This window comes from Macrosteles quadrilineatus, unplaced genomic scaffold (assembly GCF_028750875.1).
Source record: "Macrosteles quadrilineatus isolate MER2022 unplaced genomic scaffold, UCM_ALF_1.0 Scaffold_6__1_contigs__length_79288215, whole genome shotgun sequence".
NCBI classification, from domain to species: Eukaryota; Metazoa; Arthropoda; class Insecta; order Hemiptera; family Cicadellidae; genus Macrosteles; species Macrosteles quadrilineatus.
In genome coordinates this window covers 8,563,957-8,586,279 of record NW_026542599.1, presented here as the reverse complement: position 1 = coordinate 8,586,279, position 22,323 = coordinate 8,563,957, and the positions used below count along the sequence as shown (strand labels likewise).

At 34.2% G+C, this 22,323-nt stretch overlaps 2 protein-coding genes across 2 annotated transcripts; both read left to right on the top strand.

Moving 5' to 3' along the window:
• The first annotated feature begins 91 nt into the window (after positions 1–91).
• LOC128996247 (zinc finger protein 808-like) lies at positions 92–2,919 on the top strand. The gene has a single exon (XM_054421426.1). The coding sequence runs from the start codon at positions 544–546 to the stop codon at positions 2,296–2,298; it is 1,755 nt and encodes a 584-aa protein (XP_054277401.1). The 5' UTR covers positions 92–543; the 3' UTR covers positions 2,299–2,919.
• A 3,144-nt stretch (positions 2,920–6,063) lies between these two features.
• Positions 6,064–22,020, top strand: LOC128997308 (zinc finger protein 239-like). The gene is made up of 2 exons (XM_054422940.1): positions 6,064–6,119; positions 19,273–22,020. The coding sequence occupies exon 2, from the start codon at positions 19,559–19,561 to the stop codon at positions 20,705–20,707; it is 1,149 nt and encodes a 382-aa protein (XP_054278915.1). The 5' UTR covers positions 6,064–6,119; positions 19,273–19,558; the 3' UTR covers positions 20,708–22,020.
• Positions 22,021–22,323: the final 303 nt, after the last annotated feature.

Genomic DNA, 22,323 nt, shown 5'->3' with positions numbered 1-22,323 from the left:
TTTGATGGATTAATGTGACTAATAAATCATTATCTTTTTCAGAAATGATAATCCAAGAGCCCAAGTATAAGATAACAGAAATTCAGTTTATAGCAAGGAAACTAATAGAATTAATCTCTGACATAATTGTTTGAACAACAGTTTAAAATAATACTTATACTAAACTTCAAAGAACAAATGAAGTAATTAACTAGAATGTACAACTAGAATTTAAATTATAATAATTGTAAAAAATATGAAGAAAAGCATATTCAATTTAATAATTTATATGTTATTATGTATCTTAAAATACTAGAGAAGACAGAAAAATCCCTCAAATATGTTGTAATATCTCTGATATGCATAAAAGTTTTATGAGCAAGAGACAATTTAAAGTTTATCTAGATTGCTATATGTAACCGCTAAACATTTAGCAAATCCAAACAAGGAAGATATTTCAATTGTCATACAAGGTTTTCTAACTAGTTTGGCCCTCCGAATAGTTACTAGCTTAACTGATAAACAAGAAAGGGCCAAATTACAAAAGTACCAAAACACATTAAAATGCATACTATCAAGTGTCTATTTTGTGGAATGATCTGTTCAAAACAATTGTCAAAAGCTCATATATTATTACATACTGGCGAGCATCCCTTTAAATGTTTAGTCTGCGAAAAGACCTTTGCCCAAATACATCAAATAAAGAGTCACTTGTTAAATCACTCTGGGAAGGGTCCTTACAAATGTACTACATGTGGAAAATCCTTTGCATCCAAAAGCTATATGAAGATACACTCATTGGTCCATTCAGTAGAGAGACCTTATAAGTGTTCTATATGTGGGAAATCCTTTGCGGCCAAAATGTATTTAAAGAATCATACATTAATTCATACTGGAGAAGAGAGACCTTTTAATTGCAATACATGCGGAAAATCCTTTAAATTGAAAAGTAATATGATACATCACACAAAGAGACATTCAGGTGAGAGACCTTATAAATGCAATATTTGTGAAAATACTTTTCTGACCAAGAATGAGATGAAGCTTCATACAAGGGGTCATACTGGAGAGAGACCTTTTAAGTGTTCTACATGTGAAAAATATTTTGTGACAAAAAACGTTTTGAAGAAACATCACACAATGGTCCATACTAAAGAGAGACCTTATAAGTGTTCCACATGTGAAAAATCTTTTGCAAGGATAGACATTTTGAGGGGTCACCACAAAAGGGTTCATACTAGAGAGAGACCTTATAACTGTTCTTTATGTGAAAAAACTTTTGCAACAAAAAGTGATTTGACGGGTCACATATCTATGTATCACAAAAGGGTTCATACTGGAGAAATGAGACCTTATAAGTGTTCTATATGTGAAAAGAGTTTTGCAAGGAAAGACGTTTTGAAGGGTCATCTTACAAGGGGCCATACTAGAGAGAAACCTTATAAGTGCTCCACATGTGAAAAATATTTTGTGACAAAAGAGTATTTGAAGTTACATCACTCAAGGGTTCATACTGGAGAGAGACCTTATAAGTGCTCTACATGTGAAAAATCTTTTGCAGCAAAAAAAACTTTGGAGGAACATTACACAAGGATTCATACTGGAGAGAGACCATATATGTGCTCTACATGTGAAAAATCTTTTGCGACAAAAGATGATTTGAGGGCTCACATAGGGGTTCATACTAGAGGGAAGAGACCTTATAAGTGTTCTATATGTGAAAAGAGTTTTGCAAGGATAGACGGTTTGAAGGGTCATCTAAGGGTTCATGCTGGAGAGAGACCTTATAAGTGCTCTACATGTGAAAAATCTTTTGCAACAAAACTAGCTTTGAAGGTTCATCACTCAAGGGTTCATACTGGAGAGAGACCTTATAAGTGTTCTACATGTGAAAAATCTTTTGCAGCAAAACAAACTTTGGAGGAACATCACACAAGGATTCATACTGGAGAGAGACCTTATAAGTGCTCTACATGTGAAAAATCTTTTGCGACGAAAGATGATTTGACACGTCACATAAGGGTTCATACTGGAGGGAAGAGACATAAATGCTCTACATGTGAAAAATCTTTTGCAGCAAAACTAACTTTGAAGGATCATCACACAAGGGTTCATACTGGAGAGAGACCATATAAGTGCTCTTCATGTGAAAAATCTTTGGCAACAAAAGATGATTTGAGAAGTCACATAAGGGTTCATACTGGAGGGAAGAGACATTATAAATGTTCTATATGTGAACAGATTTTTACAACCAAAGGCGCTTTGAAGGTTCATTACACAATGGTTCATACTATGGAGAAAATAAGAACAAGAATCTGAATATTACCTTATAATCTGAATTTTGATCTTTTATAATCTGAATGTTACCTTATAAGTTCTCTACATGTGGAAAAACTTTTGCAACAAAAGATTATTTGAGGGGTCATCACACAAGGGTTCATGCTGGAGCGAGACCTTATAAGGCACACTTCCACACTCTTGATTCTTTTTATTTGATGCAATGAAATACTTAACAATATTAGTTCATTTGTTTCCTTGATAAAATGTTGTTAAGATGAAATGCTAGGTCAAGGTTATGACATGTTTTTACAAATAGCAGTGATTTATCTTGAACTGTTTATTTCTTAGTTGTATTCTTCTGCTTTTGGCAAATTCCCCTTTTAAGGAAAGAAGATGTTGGTAGATGGCAAGGTAACAGTAAGACCTGATGGTTCAGATTAAATTTTTTTATTGACCCCAGAGAGAACACACACTGTATTGTTAAACTGTCAGGTTTTTGTATATATAGATGTATGGACGAGGTTCTTAGTTTAGCCTAAAAAACAACCAGATAATATATATAAAATTTCTGTTTGTCAAAAAAGTTTTTGAACCAAAATTAACATATTGTTTTTTAACAATACGCTAAAATTGTCATATTTTTTGGCAGATTAATATTATTAAAACTAATAAAACAAACCTTTATAACAAGTTTGAATTTTTTCTTTCGTACCTATAGAAACGATAGGCTTTTTGTTAACACATAGATTTTGTAAAACACCGCATTGTAACTGTCATATCATATACACTAATGAGCTAATGTTTATATGTTGTTAATTTAATTGTTTTTAATTTATGTTCATAATTTTCCGATACTTGATGGCAAATCTTGGCGTGCATATCTTCAATTCGAGACCTCAATCATGAAAATCGGTCGGGTAGAAGAGCCGAACGAAATCGAAAAACTAAAAACAAATTTAACTCCCGTAAGACATGACATGGGGAGCAACTTTCGTTTACGTATAAGCCGACTGGGATTATACAGGGTGGCTGAAAAGTAACTTGCACCCCCCCTTAACTTTTCAACCATTTGAGATATTTGAAATCGGTTTGCGGCAACCTTCTTAGATATGAGGGGCTACAATAAATATAGTCAATTTTGAAAATTTTTCCCTTAGGGGTAGCGGGGGTAGGGGGTAGCTCAAAATTTTCAAATTACAAGCAAAGTCAAGTTTGGTATCATTTTACAGGTCTTGACGAAACATAAACATTGACATAAAGAAAACCAAAATCGGCTCACTAATAACAAAATGGCGCCCTAAAACGTTTCAAATCCAAATAACCATGAGGGTGGCAAAAAAATGAACTTCCACCCTCTTTAACTTTTTAACTATTTGAGATATTTGAAATTGGTTTGCGGCAACTTGTTTGGATACGAAGGGCTACAATAATTATGGTCAGTTTTGAAAATTTTGCTCTTAGGGGTAGCAGGGGTAGGGGGTAGCTAAAAAATTTTAAATAGCAAGTATAGTCGAGTTTGGTATCATTTTACAGGTCTTGACGAAACATAAACATTGACGTAAAGAAAACCAAAATCGGCTCACTAATAACAAAATGGCGCCCTAAAACGTTTCAAATCCAAATAACAAAATGGCGCCCTAAAACGTTTCAAATCCAAATAACCATGAGGGTGGCAAAAAATTAACTTGCACCCTCTTTAACCTTTTAACTATTTGAGATATTTGAAATTGGTTTGCGGCAACTTGTTTCGATACGAAGGGCTACAATAATTATGATCAGTTTTGAAAATTTTGCCCTCAGGGGTAGCGGGGGTAGGGGGTAGCTCAAAATTTTCAAATAGCAAGTATAATAGTCGAGTTTGGTCATTTTACAGGTCTTGACGAAACATAACAAATAACATAAAGAAAAAAGAAATCGGACCATTAATAACAAAATGGCAGTTCAAAATTACTTTAAATAACCATTGCCTCAATCATTTTTAGCTGCGAAAGCTGCAGCTGATCTGTCTGCCATGTTATCTTAAGCCGGGTTTTCCTAGACGGGGAATCGGCGAGCGGAGAGTGGAACGCGGAGAGCGGACTCCACTTGTCGCAGCTTCGCACTTTATTGATTTAAATTAAAATTTATGAACAAAAAATTTATTAAAATATTGAAAACTAGCTGTAACCCACGGGCTTTGCCCCGTTTAACTTCTTAATTTTCAAGATTATCTCGTTCGCATGGCTCAATCACGTCCTGGTTGAAGTTTGTTCGCTACGCTCACTCACCTTTAGGTTGGAGCCCGTTCGCTGCGCTCACTTGCCTTCAGGTTAGCTCGTTCGCTACGCTAACTCGCCTCCAGGTTGAAGTTCGTTCGCTACGCTCACTCACCTTTTGGTTGCAAATTAGCTGTTGTCATAATAAATGTAAAATAAATAATAGTGCTGCACCCTGTTGGTAATTCTTGTAACTTTAATGCTATTGAACATCATAGAACAGAACCAACTTGTTTAGTTGAAACAGCTGTTAAGATTCAATAACTCCATTTCTCATAAGTTTAACATGGGAAACTCCAGAGCCACTGGGGCGGAGCCCGAAAGGATTTTTGAAATAAGAATATGCCTAAGGCCTATATGTTAATCGGGAATGTGAGCTATCATCATGCCAAATTTCAGCCCAATCCGACCAGTATTTTTCGCGTTCACTTGTCACAAACATACATCCATCCAAACTTTCTCATTTATAATATTAGTAGGATGAAAACATACAGAATTGAAAATCTATATCCGTACATTTAAAGTAGAGTCAATATTTTCATAGTCCAGTAACCAAGCTTTCTTAAATACACAAATACCATTAGCTGCTTCCAAACAAAACAGCTGTTACAACCCTACTTGCGACGTTGTCACTTTGAAGACCACGGCCTGTTATAGTAGTTATAGGAGGTCATGCTCCACCTCTTTAGTGTGGTGGCTGGATGACGTCTACTTACAAGGTGGCGGATTGACGGCACCGAACATTGAGCGTACACGTCAACCCGCCACCTTGCAAAAGTAGTGGCGGGTTTGGGGTTGCACGTTGTCGCCTACGTACGAAAGGGGTGGGTTGACATCAAACATGGAGCTTCAAGACAACCCGCCACTTATGATAAAAACTGGTGGTGGTGGGTTGTCGTGGTGACTCATTGACGTGAGTCACCTTTAACTACAGGCCGCAGCCTTGTAGAATTGGCAACATTGCAAGTGGTGTCGTCTAGCGCCAGACGTCCCATAAGATAACATGGCAGACTGGTGACACCAGCTCATTATTTCTCGTTAATTAAAATTAAAATTTATGAACATAAATTTATTAAATTTATCCATGGCAGCGACAGCGACATGGATCTGGATTCAAAGCGAGTAGGTGATAACATAGATAAAACATACTACCTTGTGTTGGTTAGTCTATGGTGATAATCATGGTGGAAGGAATTACGTCATAGACAAACTACCCAACACAACACAAGGAGTATGTTAAATTTTATTTTTCATTATGCCCGAGTAATCAATTAGTTATTAAAATACTTTTCAAGAAAACAAACACTGGTGTAAAAAATTGTCTTTAACATTAAACATATATCTTACTTATTTAGAAATCTATTTCCTATTTTTAATTTTCATTTTTCCCTTTTCTTAGGTTACAATGCCCAGTCCGAGTCCAAGTTGAGTTCATTTCAATACTTAAACCCCAGGTACTTCAAATTGGTATTGGTTGGTACAGCTCCAGCTGTTAACTGTAAACCATTGTTTGTTTTCCTAATTCCTTTATTGAGTAGGAGTAGGCTAGGCTAGGAGTTCTTAAATGCTTTACTATAAGAAGTACCTTAACAAGGCCAGTTACAGGTAATTATAAATGTAATACCATGTAAGGCATCAGGATTTAATCTAATTGATTTATCCTAGTTGATTGTTAGGTGAAGGGCCTAAGGTCTAAGGAGTTAAGTAACTTAACCTAGTTTGTAACTAGAGTATCCAACAACTAAGTTAGGCCTAATACACTTACTGTAGTTCTTTAGCAAGAAGATTGATTAACTTATAGCTTAGAGTTATGGAAAAATTAAATATAAAACGGTAGGCCTACTTTCCTGATACTCTTAGGAAACATTCATTATTATCGATAATTGTTTCCCTAACTTAAGTTACGGTATTGATATTTTATTTTTTGATAGGTAGCCTAGGCTACATCAAAACTAACAAATGATAGGCTATATTGGCGATCTATACAAGTAGTGTTACTTATGTTTAAGTTATTTCTGTAAAATCATGTTAATTGTAAAAAAAAACCATCTTAACACGTTTAGAGATGATTACAGGAATTTTCATTAGGCCTACATGTAGGCCTAAGTTATTGCCTAGCGTTGAAATAAAGGGTAGAAAGTGGTATCCCAAACAGCCGAATGAACATGGTGATCAATATTGTTAAGAAAAAAGACATTGCTCTTATATATTTGAGTAAGTATATATAGGTATACTCAAATATATTTCACTTGTAAAGAAATATAAAGATTTCTTTACTTATAAGTTAACACTATGCTCTCAAACATCTCTCAATTGACTGGTTCTTTACCAATCTTGTTTGCCCCTGGGTTGGAAGAACAAAGTGAATAAAAATTACTTAACAGAGCGTTGGCAGTGGAAGCTTGATGTTAAATAAAAATGGGCCCTATGGAATAAAATATCCCCAGAAGTCCTTAGAAAATGTCCCTGGTAGGTCTAACTTACTGTTTAATTATTCTAAAGCTGAAAACAATCTTAAAACTCTACTGACTCTATTTTTCTAATTATAGTGTTGTACCCAAGGTATATCTTTTGTACTTAGTGGCTTGTTAATGAATATTATACTCTGACCTGTTTGAATGAAGTATAGGGGACTATTACCAGAATTGAAATAAGAAAGGTTTAAGAGGACCAGCAGATGATTGATAAATTCAAATATAGGCCTATATATGTGACGTGGAAAGCAAATAAATCCCTACCTATTTATAGGGACCTCTTGTTGGGAATTTTTGATTTTGAGTTATATATATATTAAAATTCCTTATTAAATTCTGAATCACTTGGTGCAAGTCCCATGCATCTATACAATTTTATTTGTTAAAGTTATAGGACTTTGAAATTTTGTTATGGAAAAGGGTCATTTTGAGAAAAACTATTTTGAAAGTTTCAAATACGCATTATAAACTGTTTTTTTCGTATTTAAGAAACAATTTTGGTATCAAAAGAAAGCTTATAATGTCCTCTTTGGAGGAAAAAACCAATTTTTCTCTTAACTCCCGGTAGTTTTCATTTACCTAAATAACTTAATTGTTTTATTGAAGCATGTCGTAAAAACAGCATTTCTGAAAAGGGACCTCTTGTCGGGACTACAAAATTTGTGAGATATCGTGTTCTCCTTAACTTAGTTTTAGTTCTCTAAATTTCCTCTAGAATGCAGGAAAATTCATTTTTTGGACTAAAGTCTGTTTATAAAGTGAATATTAGAAATGGCACCTCATCTTGTTTGTTATGGCGAAATAACATTGAGCGACAAGAGGTACCTTTTCTCAGACCGTGCAGAGCAGAGGCTAACAAAATTATTTATTTAGACCTTTTATGTCTTCAATTCTATATTTCAACCAATACTGTCCTGTTCTATGATAAATAAGGTATAACAATCGATAAAAAAGCGTATTTCAAAATTTTTGACCTTAATTACTTATATCGGACGTACTGAAAATTTTGGATTGCCGACAAGAGGTCCCTTTTCGCTTTCCACATCACATAGGTATTTATAAAATCGTTTTAATTGAAAATACAATGAGTATACAAAGTGAAAATAAGTAGGTATAAAAGTATAAACTATAATACAATGTCTATCTATTACTACCAAATAATTAGATCAAAATGGATACAAAATTCACTTATGAAAATCTAAATCTGACGACATGGAAACAGGAAATGACAAAATATGACATCTATATATAAAAAATTAGAGTTTTGTCTGTACATTGCTCAGAATCATAATTTTAGGTTATTTTTACGTTTTATAGGCTACATTAAAGAAGCCGAAACAAATGTCATCTAAATTTCTGTCTTTCTGTCTGTCTGTAACATTCAAAATGGCATTGTACGCTATCTTCTCCAGGAAAACGAGAGTATCTATCAAGATCCAAGTCATTTCAATGTATTCACTGGATTGGCGAGAGTGTCTTTAGGCATTAAAATATGGCCTCACTAGGCCTACTTTGTAAATAAAATTACGGACGTTCAAAAATGCAGATTCGTGCGATTTTTGTCAAGTTTTCGTCCAATTTTTATCACATATTCATCTATGAAATAACGAACAGCTGGTAGGATCAAGATTATTTTTTGTATCGGTCATTGATATGTTTTCAAGTTGTTTACAAAGACCGCAATCATTTTCAATCACGTTTTGAAAGCAAAACCAAGTGACATTAAAAACGTTTTTCTTACATAACGGATTTAATTAATCACAAGTGCAATAACATAGTGTAACTGTAAGTGAAATTGAATAATTAGGCATCATCCAGGTCAGGAACCAGAGATTCTTTGTGTGTATAAAATTGTTCTTGAGTTTTGATAGCCAGAAAGAAGACCTTGAATCAGTGTTGTATAGGGCTGGGAAACTAAAATTTATTAATGACCGTCACCAATAGCTTACAAACAAGGTTTCCACTCATTCAATGGCGGTTGTGTAAAGTAAAAAATCAAAACTGCAGTGGGAGATTGTAATAGATGTTTACGGTTTAAGATGCTAAACTCGCTTTTCCAATGTGTCACTTTCTGTTCCTACTCACTGTGTGATGCAATCTCTGGACCATACAGCCAATAGGCCCATAGCCCATCTCTTGGCTACTTACGCCTACCCAATTATTCATAACAACCTTTTCGACGACGATCCTTGATACCGGTACTTTACCCTAGAATATACAGCCTCCCTACTTAAGAAATAAAATTACAAACGTCCAAAAACCCAGCATATTATGTGATTTTTGTCACATTTCCTTCTAATGAAATACCAATCATTGTTTAGAGAATACATAATCTATTATATAACAAAAAGTTGTTTGTATCAGGCTGCTTTTTCAAACTGACACCAATAAGTTTACATGCAATTTGCATGCAATTTGATGAAGCTGAGCTGATTCGTAAGAGAGGTTGCATGGCTTACATGATACATAATAGAGCATCTTTGAACAGTAAAACCATACAAAGTATACTGGAAAATGAAACATCACATAAAAAACAGGTACAATAGGAGATGCAGCCATCTCATCAGCATTCGCTACCACCTTCAACTAACACACCTCTAAACTGTGTCAATCAGGGTGTCCAAACTGAAAACACTTGGACAACAGTTGCATCAAACCTGGCAAAGGAGAAACGAGCTTGCTACTACTCTAATGCTGGGATTCCAGTTAGTAACAAATTTGAAATCTTGGGGAGCCTCAATGACTCAGAAAAGAAAGATGTTTCTTGTGGTCCTATATACAGAAAACCAGTTTCTAATAAACAAGGAAGAAAATTTGGTATGTCCGGATCGCAGCAAAGGAAAAACCAAAAGAAGAAATATAGAGTCCCTATAATCAACATTACCTTTTGTTCAGACAGTCAAGGCAGTTCTGTACCTTTTAAGATCTCTGAGTTAAGTAATGGTAAAATAAATACTTTCGGGTACATTAGAGCTAACACAACATTAACACAAGTAGTGGATTCGGCACAAATTGAAAAAGAAAATACAGTGGTATTACTCGGAGGAAGCAATGACAGCTTGAAGAATAATTTCACAGATATTTATGGAAATTTGGAAAAAAAACTTTCTTCAAGCAACAACAGACAAGTTTTCATCTGCACAATACCAGCAAGACACGACTTACCAGCACACAGTTACCAGAATGTTGAAATCAGGAAGGTAAACAACTACATAGAAGAATTAACCAAAAGGCTAACCAATGTAACTTTAATTAATCTTAACCGATTTCAGAGACCGGACTTCACTAATCATGGCCTCCATCTCAATGGTAGGGGTAAGAACAAATTAGCCCATACAATAATAGATGCTGTTTCTCTTTGGTATGCTAAAAAGCCTCGGAGTATTTCTCGCAGTACACCAATGGTTTCTCCAGCCAGCTCCTCAATCCCAAAACTGATTGAGACTGAAGACAACTTAAAGGAGGTGATTGATGATCTGAAAAACAATCATAAGGTTGCATTTGCAAACACTATCCCTGCAGATTTTACTGACACTAAAGCTTCAAACCAATTTAAAATCCATCTAACTGAAAAACCTATGTTTGATGTTATTAAAAATTACCAGCATGACCAATCAGTAGGGTTCGCACACAGTATTTCAGCTGATTTTAACCATCCACGTCACATGACAGCAGGAGTGGCAGTTGTCTTTAGGCGACACTTTGGCAGACCAGAATCGCACCACTGCATTTCATCACATCTAGCAGTGCAATCCACTTTGCATTGTGCTACGGTTTACAATTTGGTTACAAAAGCCAACTATTTTGGTAAACCGGACATATCTGACTACACAACAGCTTTTAAAGATTTGACTACAGATTTCAAAACCAAAGGGCTAAAACATCTTATATGCTCTCCCATCGGATGCGTAAGAGATAAAGTAGCGCTACCCCATTTCTTCAGTAACCTCAGAAGTTTTCAAGAATCTACAGGAGCGAGAGTAACTATTGTTTCATACTACCAAGAGTCCCTTAGACAACTAAGAAATGGCTTAACACATAGTGAATTTAACAACAGAATCCAGTCTTTTATTGATAACAACTTTAATAAAAAGGAAGAAGTGAATGTCAGTGCTGAATCATTAGAGGATAGGATAGCAGCCTGCATAAGATCACCTGTCCAGCCAACACCATATACAACAATAGATTGTAGGAGCCCAGACCCGTCATCGACCTGTCCAGCACCGCCTGCCTCAATAACACCTTCAGCAGCCCTACCGACACCTTCGACGCTGACACCTACTCCACCATCACGACCTTCAGTGGCAGCTGTGAATGAGAATGTGATCAAAGTAGTGCCCGGCAACTTCACCTTCTGTGAGTTGCTAAAGCAGAGCAAAAGTGATAGGCCAAGTGTGGAAGTGAATAAAGCTAGTTATGTACCACAATTGTTAAATTTAGAGGTAGATTCTGCAATCCAAAACGATACCATTAATTTTTTAGTAGATCAAGCAGCCCCCATTGTAAAAGTAACCTTAGAATAAGCAATTTATGTATTTTTCATCAAAACATTAGAGGGTTGCAATCATCAATTGAACCTTTAGAAGTAACTCTAACTGAACTAACACCTAGAATTGTTGTCTTGACAGAACATAAAATGATAAGTTCTTCTCTGGAAAGATTAAATATTAATGGTTACAATGTTGCTGCCAGTTTTGGGCGGAAAAAATCTAGAGGTGGTGGCGTAATTATTTTAGCAAAACCATTTCTTACTTTTAAAGAAATTATAATACCTGAAATCCAAAATCTTGTCACTGAACAAATTTTTGAGTGTTGTTTAGTAGAGGTAGATAAAATTATCCCCAGGAAAAAACTTATTATAATTGGTTTCTACAGGAATCCAATTAAGCAAAATGAATCTGAGTTTATCAAACGACTTGATACAATGCTTGAAATAATCAGTGTTAAATATAAATATGTTATTTTTATGGGAGATATTAATATTGATATGCTGAACTTAAATGACACCAGCAGGAAAAACTTACTGCATGTTGTAACAGCTAATGGCTTCCAGTCATTGGTTGATTTTCCTACAAGAATCACCGATACAACTAAAACTGCAATAGATAATGTTTTTACAAATTTAGATAGCAGCTGTTATAAAATTACGGGTATTAATACACAACTTTCGGACCATGATGGCCAAATAATTGAAGTTTTTACTAATACGAAAAATAGCCTGAATAATTCTTCTGTTTATTTTGAACATAAAAGAAATTTTAATGATAAAAACGTCGAACAATTTATATCTGCTTTACAACATGAGTCATGGCTTAATCTTTATTTATGTCCTGTGGAATGCAAGTATGATGTTTTTTTATGAACTATTTATGCATTATTTTAATACATTCTTTCCATCAACTCTCTCAAGACAACATACTAACTGTAAGTAGATTCCTAATGAACTGAAGTTGGAAAGACAAAATATTATTAATCTTAACAAAGCGGCTAGAGAGTTAAATTGCAAAAAGTTGTTACATGAGGCTAGAGAAACAAATAAGCAGTTTAGAAAGAAATTGTTTTCTTCAAAAAAACAGTATTATAAAAGAAAAATTGGTAGTTCTGACAATGTTAATAAGGCAACTTGGAAGATTGTGAACTCTGAAGTAGGAGCCAAAACTATTAATAATCATAATATAAACCTAGTAGTAAATAATGATGTATGTTCTGACCCTTCCCTGGTCTGTGGCCAATTCATAAATTATTTTGCAGATATTGTAAAAGAAACTGAAACTTTCAATAATATAAATACATTCCAAAAAAATGTTGATGACACACTGCATCCTGTACTTCCTTTAGATAAAAGGAGCTTTAAATTTAGCTTTGTTGATGAGAGCGACATTGATAAAATTATTAAAAGTCTAAAAAATTCCTATAGTGCTGGCTACGATGGTATTCCTGTGGTTCTTTTTAAAAAAGCGAAATCAGTCCTACTTAAACCAATAACTCATCTCATTAACTCATCTTTGATATCAGGAATTTTCCCTAACAAACTCAAAATAACAAAATTAAAACCGCTATTCAAAAAAGGAAACAGACAAACAGTATCAAACTATAGACCGATTGCTTTGCTGCCTTCAATTTCAAAAATCTATGAAAAGGTTGTTTATAACCAACTGGTATGCTTCTTTGAAAATAATGGTACATTTGATGACTGCCAACATGGATTCCGAAGTGGCAGATCTGTCATAACAGCTGCCACAGCTTTCATTGAATCCATCGTTGATAGCTTAGAGAGTAAATCTAAAGTGGTAGGGTTGTTCATGGACCTCAGTAAAGCTTTTGATTCAATTTCTCATGAGTTGTTGCTTTCAAAGCTCAGTAGTAGTGGACTAAGTAGTACTGCTTTGAACTGGTTCAAGTCATATCTTTTTGATAGGAAACAATACGTAGAACTGAGTCACTGTAATAACAAAAATTATAAAATTTCTTACAATTCTTGTACTCGGGAAGTAAAATATGGGGTGCCCCAAGGATCGATCCTAGGCCCTCTTTTATTCATCTTTTATTTGAGAAATTTTCCTCAACTCAGTGATTTTAGCAAGCTTTGCCTATATGCTGATGATGCAAATTTAAAAATAGCCGCAGGAACCTATGCTGAACTTGAAGCCAAGGCCAATTCTGATATATTATTACTTAACAGTTTTTTTAATTCAAATAATTTGCGTTTGAACACAGATAAAACTAATTTTATGTGTTTCCAAGCAGGAAAAACTAAACCGCAAAATCTGCCAAAAATTGTAGTTAATAACAACATAATTCAAAATAAAGACCACATTAAATTCTTGGGATTAGAAATTGATGAAAATTTTAAGTGGAATCATCATATTGATCAGTTACTTTCTAAAATTTCATCTGGTCTTTATGCGCTAACAAGATTAAAACCCCTATGTGAAAAGGAAACTTTAAAAATTATATATTTTTCGTACATACATTCAATCATATCATTTGGAATTTCACTTTATGGTGCAGCAAAAAATAAAAAAATAAAATCAATTCTAAAAAAGCAAAAGAAAGCTATTAGAATTTTGTGCAATTTAAAACGCAGAACTTCAGTCAAAGAATATTTTAAAACTGAGAATATTATGACTGTTTATGGAATGTATGTCTATGAAACAGTATTATCAGTAAAGGACAGATTTAATGAATTACAACTTATTGGAGACTATCACAATTACTTCACTAGAAATCGAGAAAACCTGGCCACAAGCTCACATACTCTGCAACTTTTTACGAAGACACCTAAATATGCCGGTTCCAAATTTTATAATAAACTTCCTAAAGAAATCAAATTAGAAACTTCCAAAAATAAATTTAAATCAAAATTGAAAAAGTTTCTTATCAACAAGGCTATGTACTCCTTTGAAGAGTTTTAGTTCTTTAAGTTATTAATTGCTCTGTTTCATATCAATTGAAACTTTTGGTTTTAAAATAATTTTATCTATATTTTTAATTTTGATATTTTTATGTATAAACTTTCATATTGCACTGCTTGTTTTAATTTATTTGATCTGAAAAGCTATTAATATTGATGGTATGTTATTATGCCATGCATGATAATGATGAGTATTGTTAGTTAGTTTTATTAAATTACTCTTGACGCCATTCCTGTATCTATGTTTTGTACTTTAATGAATAAAGTTATATGAAATGAAATGAAATGAAATTACATTAAAAGTTGTTTACAAATAAAGTAATGGGAAATAACTTTGATTGTCGATAACTTCTTACGAGAAAATTCAAAACCAAGAGATCAATAACCTCGGGACTTGATTAACACATTTAATTGGTTGGATGAACTATAGTTCTTAACTGTAAACGTTTTTTTTTGTAAACTGTCAGATACTATATTTGCGAAGGTTTATAATAGTTTTGCCAGCATATCTGAAAATATGCAAACTAACTTCTGTTCTTATTATAGCCTAAGAAGGTTTCAACTGACTACTATAAGATCCCCGTGCGTAGAACGGGCACACAGCTAGTGAAAAATAACACTGTACGGCCCGCTTTGTAAATAGTTATAACAATAATACAATGAAATAAATAAATCTAGTTACATGGACGTCCAACACAAACACTTTGGGAAACACAAAAGGAATACGGATGAGGGTGAGCTTTTATAAACGTGGACAAATTGAATTTTGGCGCAAAGACAACGTGAAATTTCGAATGTGGTCGGTGTTAGTTGGTAACAGATGAAAGGATTTTTCAAACTTGATTTAATTTCAAACGTGTAGCGATTATACTCCTACGGGATATATGCTTCAAGGTTTATTGAAAATTAAATTTTGGCCAACACCGCAAACTACGAATGATTTACACGACCCGACTTTACAAACTTACCATACGGATGGGAACACTGGGAATACACTGGTACAGAAATGGCCCTGCCTGGCTTAGAGTTTCCCTCTCCACGTCATAGGGGATTGTGGGTGCATCGCCTATGTCTAATCAGCTGATCCTGGTTTCACGCGCGTTTAAAATTTGATGCTTATTTTACATCAAATTTGGTACAATATATCAATTATTTCATTCAATATATCAAGTTTGGTTATTTAGGTTAACCTAATCTAACTAAGCTGGGCCTAAACGAATATAATAAACTTAACTTAATCGATATAGGTATCGAATAATCGATACGATATTTTCATTCGGTGTTTTGGGATACCGCTTAGGAAAGTCTACCCATAATAAATGAACGTTTTATGAAAAACATGTAGGAACTCCCCATTTAGTTGACCCGTGTCAACAAGTTCAATAGGTACTGTAACTTACATTTGGTAAAATAACCACTTAGAATGTAGATATTTACATGAAACTTGGAACAAAGGTATAACCACATGTATTCTACTCGTATGTCAAATTACGGCAGTTTTTTGTTAATAAAATATAAATACTTAAATCTTTTTTAATTGTTACCAAATTTTACATACGTGTAGAATACATGTTGATATACCTTTGTTCCAAGTTACATGTATATTGCTTAATTCTAAGTACCTACCTTTTTTTGGCGATTGACCCGGGTTAACAAAATAAAATGAGCTATTTACGGCAGTTTTGGAAAAATGATTAGATTTTTACAAGAAATGTTGATTATATTGATCTGTTATGTACATCTTGAGTATTTCCATAATCTTTGATTCGAATCTTTTAAAGTCATCAGAAATCATGGATGTTATTCGTTTTAAAATAACGCCTGTAATACTAAGCAATTGCTCAAATTCGAGCAACAGGGACACTAGTTTTTTTTAATTGTTACCAAATTTTACATAGTTAGTGAATACATGTGGATATACCTTTATTCAAAGTTTCATGTTTATACTACGTGGTTATTTTACCAAATACTTTGTATGGTCCCCATTTAATAAGATAGAAAGAAAGTATTAAATGTACTTAATTTGTTGACCCGGGTCAACAAAATAAAATAAGCTAGGCTATTTACGGCGGTTTTGGTTAATAAAATACGTACCTAATTATTTTTTAATCGTTACCAAATTTTACATCTATAGAATACATGTTGATATACCTTCGTTCCAAGTTTCATGTATACAGCTTAGTTCTAAGTAGCCTACCTTACCTAAAATTGGTAAAATACCTTCTTTCCAAGTTTCATGTAAATATCTATACCCTAAGTGGTTATTTTGCCAAATGTATGGTATTTAATTTGTTGACCCGGGTCAACAAAATAGTAAGCCCCAAACTTGTGGACCGCACTAATAATGTTAATAAACCAAAACTGTATATTGTGCAAAACATAGCAAAAAATTACAAAAACAAAATAAAGAATGACAAAACTAATAGGCCTAGCTTACATTTCCAGAATGGTATTTCTTTATAAAAATAATAGCTTATCATGACCACATTGACACCGGTGGGAGTGTATCATTACTATAGTGATTGTACACAAAAAAACGGCATTTAGAAGTCTTTATGAGTGTTTTTACTATGTATTCGTGTTTGTAGAAGCCTCATGAAACATGTGCACGGGTGGTACATGAACCAAATTCAGGTTACATTAGTTAAAACACCAAGTCACATAAAAAGGTGTTCACATCACTGTACGCCGAAAGTAACTACTTTCAATAACAGCTGACATCATTGAAAGTAAGTTAGTTGTTTCCCAAACTCTAATTTAGAGCGAGGGAAAAACGATCAGCTGATTTTACCTTGCTGAAAATTTACTTTCCGTCGCTCTCGATTAGTTCTTCATTTACCCACTACCACACTATTTGCTTGTGTTTTGTTACAGTTTATTTTCAAGATTTAAATCAGCTGTTTTTTTAATTGATGCACAATATAAATGTAACAGAAACAAGCATTAGTTTGTTTTACTGTGTTTTTAATGTAATGCCTGTTTTAAATTGCTTAAAATATGTCTAACATTCCTAAAGATTTGATATACATTTGAGATAACTAAACACCTTCCACCAGAGAAATTACGAGAAATATATGAAGGGGAATACAGAAGATTTACGAACTGGTAAAACTGACAAAAGTATTAAACAAATAAAGTAAGTGACAAGGTATTTACCAATATGGTTATCTAAAAAGATGGTAGTAAGGAATAATAGATAGTATTCATGTACAAAACCTTGTACTGTGTGAATTAAGACTTTTTGAATCTTGAATCTTTCCTCACGTCCAGTACGAGATCCCCGGTTTCTTCTTCCATCCCTTTTAAATCTTGCACCTCATTGACTCCTTCATCACTCACTCGTCAAGTTTGTTTTTACTAGATCCCCTTCTGAAATACCCTCTGAATCTCCCACTTCACTTGTACTGTCAGATTCTGTCCCTCCACAGATCGTCCTCTGACAGCACATATTCACTCCCATCTTCTAGATATCAGTCAAAGTCTCGTCAAGACAACCATAATAAACAGACTTATCTATTTAACACACTAAAGAAACAATAAATAACATAAAATGAGGTTACTAACCTGTCGTCAATCAGTCCTATATTGTCGTTGATGACTATAGTTTCGGGGCTAAAACCCCATTTTCAAATCTTCTCTTCAGTCGTCATATGTCAAACATATCCTCTTGCACAAGCCGTTGTCAAAATTACTTCACACATACACATAACACATACGAAAACGTTTATCATACAATACGAAGACATGTACATCCGCGTGAGGCCGGCCAAGGACAAAACCAGACTAGTCAGTTTGACTAGTTGAGATGAGTTTGACTAGTCTGGTTTTGTATCCTCTTGCACAACGGCTTGTGCAAGAGGATATGTTTGACATATGACGACTGAAGAGAAGATTTGAAAATGGGGTTTTAGCCCCGAAAATATAGTCATCAACGACAATATAGGACTGATTGACGACAGGTTAGTAACCTCATTTTAAGTCATTAAATCAATCCTGGAGGCAAATTATGTATAAAATAAATAACACTCAAATACGATAGCTTACTGAAACAATCACTGTAAACATAACCAAACACCTTGGCTTTATGCATCGCCACTAGAAGAAAATGAGTTTAGTACCATACGCTCTAACTGTACAACCATCAACTAGCTCGTCGTCTGGTAATCATTGGATAATACGTGACGCTCTGCTATATGCAGTACTCAGCGTGGCCACCCGCAATTATATCGACACGATGGCAGGGTTTTAAGTCTAGATAGTAATTTAGTACACAAATTTACTTTTGACAGAAATTTTATTTGTGCGCCCCCGGTGGCCACGTCGGAGTGAATGTGTTAACAGGAAATTACCCAAAAAACTTGTAGCCTAACTTTAAATCTAAAAAATTGTCAATGAAGAGGAATGTAGTCCTACACAAAATTTGTTGAGCAATAGAATATGAGTCCTAAGGGACTGTCAGAAACAGGAATCCAATAGACCCTCCATTAAAAAGGAGGGCAATAAGTTGGTTACCGTATGACTCCAGTGACTTACGGAGGGACTCCCTATCTTTTTGACCCAGGTCAACAAATTCAATACAATTAGAATAAGTACCACTTATTATGTAGATATACTATATACATGAAACTTGGAACGATGTTATTAGATGTTTTATATCCAACCTAGAAGACATTAAAGTAGACTCCCTCTTATACGGGGACTCCTCGGGACCAAGGCTACTCCGGATAATGGGGTTTCCGGTTAAACCGACGTCAGGTTAAAAGGTGTCCTCATCAGAGGGAGTCTACTGTATTGAACTATGTGAAACTATAGCTTCTATATATTAATAGAAAGTTAAATGTGTCTAATAAATTGTGATTTTTTTTTTCAGAAATGACAACCCATGAGCTAGCCAGAAGAAAAAAATATCTTCAGTTTATGACAAGAAAACTAACTTATAATCTCTGGCATAATATTTTAAACGACTCAAAATTATATCAAAGGTTAATTAAATAGTTATCTTTGTACTGTAACTGCTAAACATTTAGTAATCTGCAAACAAGGAAGATTAAAAAAATTACATACAAGGCTTTCTAACTAGTTGGGCCCTCCAATTAGCTACTAGCTTATCTGATAAACAAGAAAGGGCCAAATTACAAATACCAAAACAAATTGAAATGCATACTATCAAGTGTCTATTTTGCGGAAAAATCTGTTTTAGAAAATCAGCTAAAGCTCATATATTAACACATACTCGCGAGCATGCCTTTAAATGTTTGATATGCAAAAATACCTTTGCCCAACTATATAACATAAAGACTCATATGTTGAAACATTCTGGGAAGTGTCCTCACAAATGTACTACATGTGGAAAATCCTTTGCTACCAACAGCTATTTGAAGAGACACGCATTGGTCCATTCAGGAGAGCGACCTTTTAAGTGTGATACATGTGTAAAATCCTTTGCAACCATAACTGATCTGAAGATTCACACAAGGGTTCATACTGGAGAGAGGCCTTATAAGTGCAATACATGTTCAAAATCATTTGCAAACAAAAGCAATCTTAGACTACATGCATTGGTTCATACAGGAGAAAAACCTTATAAGTGCACTACATGTAAAAAATCCTTTCTATTCAAAGGCTACTTGAAGAGACACTCATTAATACATTCAGGAGAGAGACCTTATAAGTGCAATATTTGTGGAAAATCCTTTGCGACCAAAAGTGATATGAGGATACATACAAGGGTTCATACTGGAGAGAGACCTTTTCAGTGCTCTACATGTGGAAAATCTTTTGTGACCAAAAGCGATATGAAAGTACATATAAGGGTTCATACAGGGGAGAGACCTTATGAGTGCACTACCTGTGGAAGATTTTTTGTAACCACAGGCAGTTTTAAGTTGCATACATTGGCTCATTCAGTAGAGAAACCTTATAAGTGCACTTCTTGTGAAAAATCCTTTCTTTCCAGAGGCGAAATGGTGAGACATACCTCGACACACTCCGGAGAGAGACCGTTTAAATGCAATACATGTGAAAAATCCTTTGTAACTAAAACTGAAATGAACGTACATGAAAGGGTTCATTCTGGAGAGAAACCTTATAAGTGCTCGACATGTGAAAAATCCTTTGTAACTAAACGCTCAATGAGGGAACATTCATTGATTCACTTAGGGAAAAGACCTTATAAGTGCGCTACATGTGAAAAATCCTTTGCTTCCAACAGATATTTGAAAGGACATTTTACATCTGTTCATCTTAGGGAACAATCTCATAAGTACGAGGGCCTACATGCAGGAAATTCCTCACACCCAAAGTAGTTAAGGTAGACTTTTATTAATAACTAGCAGAGTACACGTCCTTACGGGGTTGCCGTTTATATGTAAAATGCTTACTGAAGTTATAATTGTGATTTGCGTTTGCAATGGGAGAGGACATGGTTTGAAATTTCTATTTCTTTTAATCTACTGTATGCTATAGTATAACACATCTACCATAGCCATAATTTTTTACCACTCTGCCTAAATAATAGAAAAAAAACTAAATAATCAATTGCACAATATCAACTATTATTTATAAATTTAAAACATAACACAACCTACTTTGATAGTTCTAATTGTGTATCACAGGTTTTTGTTGCTGCTTGGTTCAAACAATGAATACAAACCCTTTGAGAAGCTAAATACTTGTGGAGAATAGTCAGACTGGAATTTTGCCGCTCAAATAAGCATCACGCGGCCGCAGGTAAAATCGCTCACCTGGCCGCCGCGCTAATCTATCTCTCTCTCTCTAAGCCAATTCTTTGTCTCACTCAGTCAGCTGACTTGGCGGAGCACTCGTGTTAGTGTACATAGCAACCGCCGCTGGAACGATGGAAAATTAAAATATTTGCAGACTGAGTCATTTACAAAGGCATTGTGCTTCTTAAAGGGTTTGTATTTATTGGTTCAAATTAGCTATTGTCATAAATTAAATATAAATTAATAGTGCTGCACCCTGTTGGTAAATCTGATAACTTTTAATGATTGAATATCATAGAACCAACATGTGTAGTTTAAACAGCTGACTATATTCTTTAATTCTTTTTAAATATGAATACTCATAAGATTAACATGGGAAACTACAGAGCCACTGGGTCGGAGCCGAAAGGATTTTTGGGAAGAATATGTTTATATGTTATTCGGGAATGTAAGCTATCATCATACCAAATTTCAGCCCAATTCAACCAGTAGTCAATGCGTGATTAAACTTCAAACAAACAAACAAAAACTTTCACATTTATAATATTACTATGATACTTATTAATAATACAGGTTTTTGAACTTTCTATATAACTTTTAATTATACAAGTACAACAACAATTCAATATAAAAATTATTAGTTTTATAAGCCCTACACAATATTTGTAATACAAATTAGGTATTTCCATGTTTTGAGAGGAAAAAAACCAATTTCTAAAAATCTGTAATCCCTCGTTCCCTTGACCCAGTCATACTGGACCGCAAACTCATTCAAGTTCATCCTGTCCTACACCTTCAAGCCAAATTTGATCAAAATCGAACCAAATTTATCCAAGCTATTGCTTTCACGGACACACATATATATATATATATATATATATATATTATACAATACTATTATATATAAACATTTGAACGGATAGGGTTTTTTGTCTCTAAGGACATCAAAATGAAAAAGTCTATTGGTCCTGGGTCTAGGTATTGCCGTGCCTTCTATGGTAAAAGATACTTCCCTATAGGCTAGAGAAATTTGCTGAAAGGTTTAAAATACTGTTGTAACTGTCAAGCGATCCTGTTTTACCGAATTTCCCATGTAGGGAATAAGGTATTACCGTAGGTCTCATGGTCTTATATATATCATTATATAATTCAATTAAAAAGGTACCAGCCTAATGTTTTTATAATATGTTTGTTTA

What these genes read in the sequence shown, in the direction of transcription:
- LOC128997308 (XM_054422940.1), top strand. Translation starts at nt 19,559, where the DNA reads ATGCATACTATCAAGTGTCTATTTTGCGGAAAAATCTGTTTTAGAAAA.
- LOC128996247 (XM_054421426.1), top strand. Translation starts at nt 544, where the DNA reads ATGCATACTATCAAGTGTCTATTTTGTGGAATGATCTGTTCAAAACAA.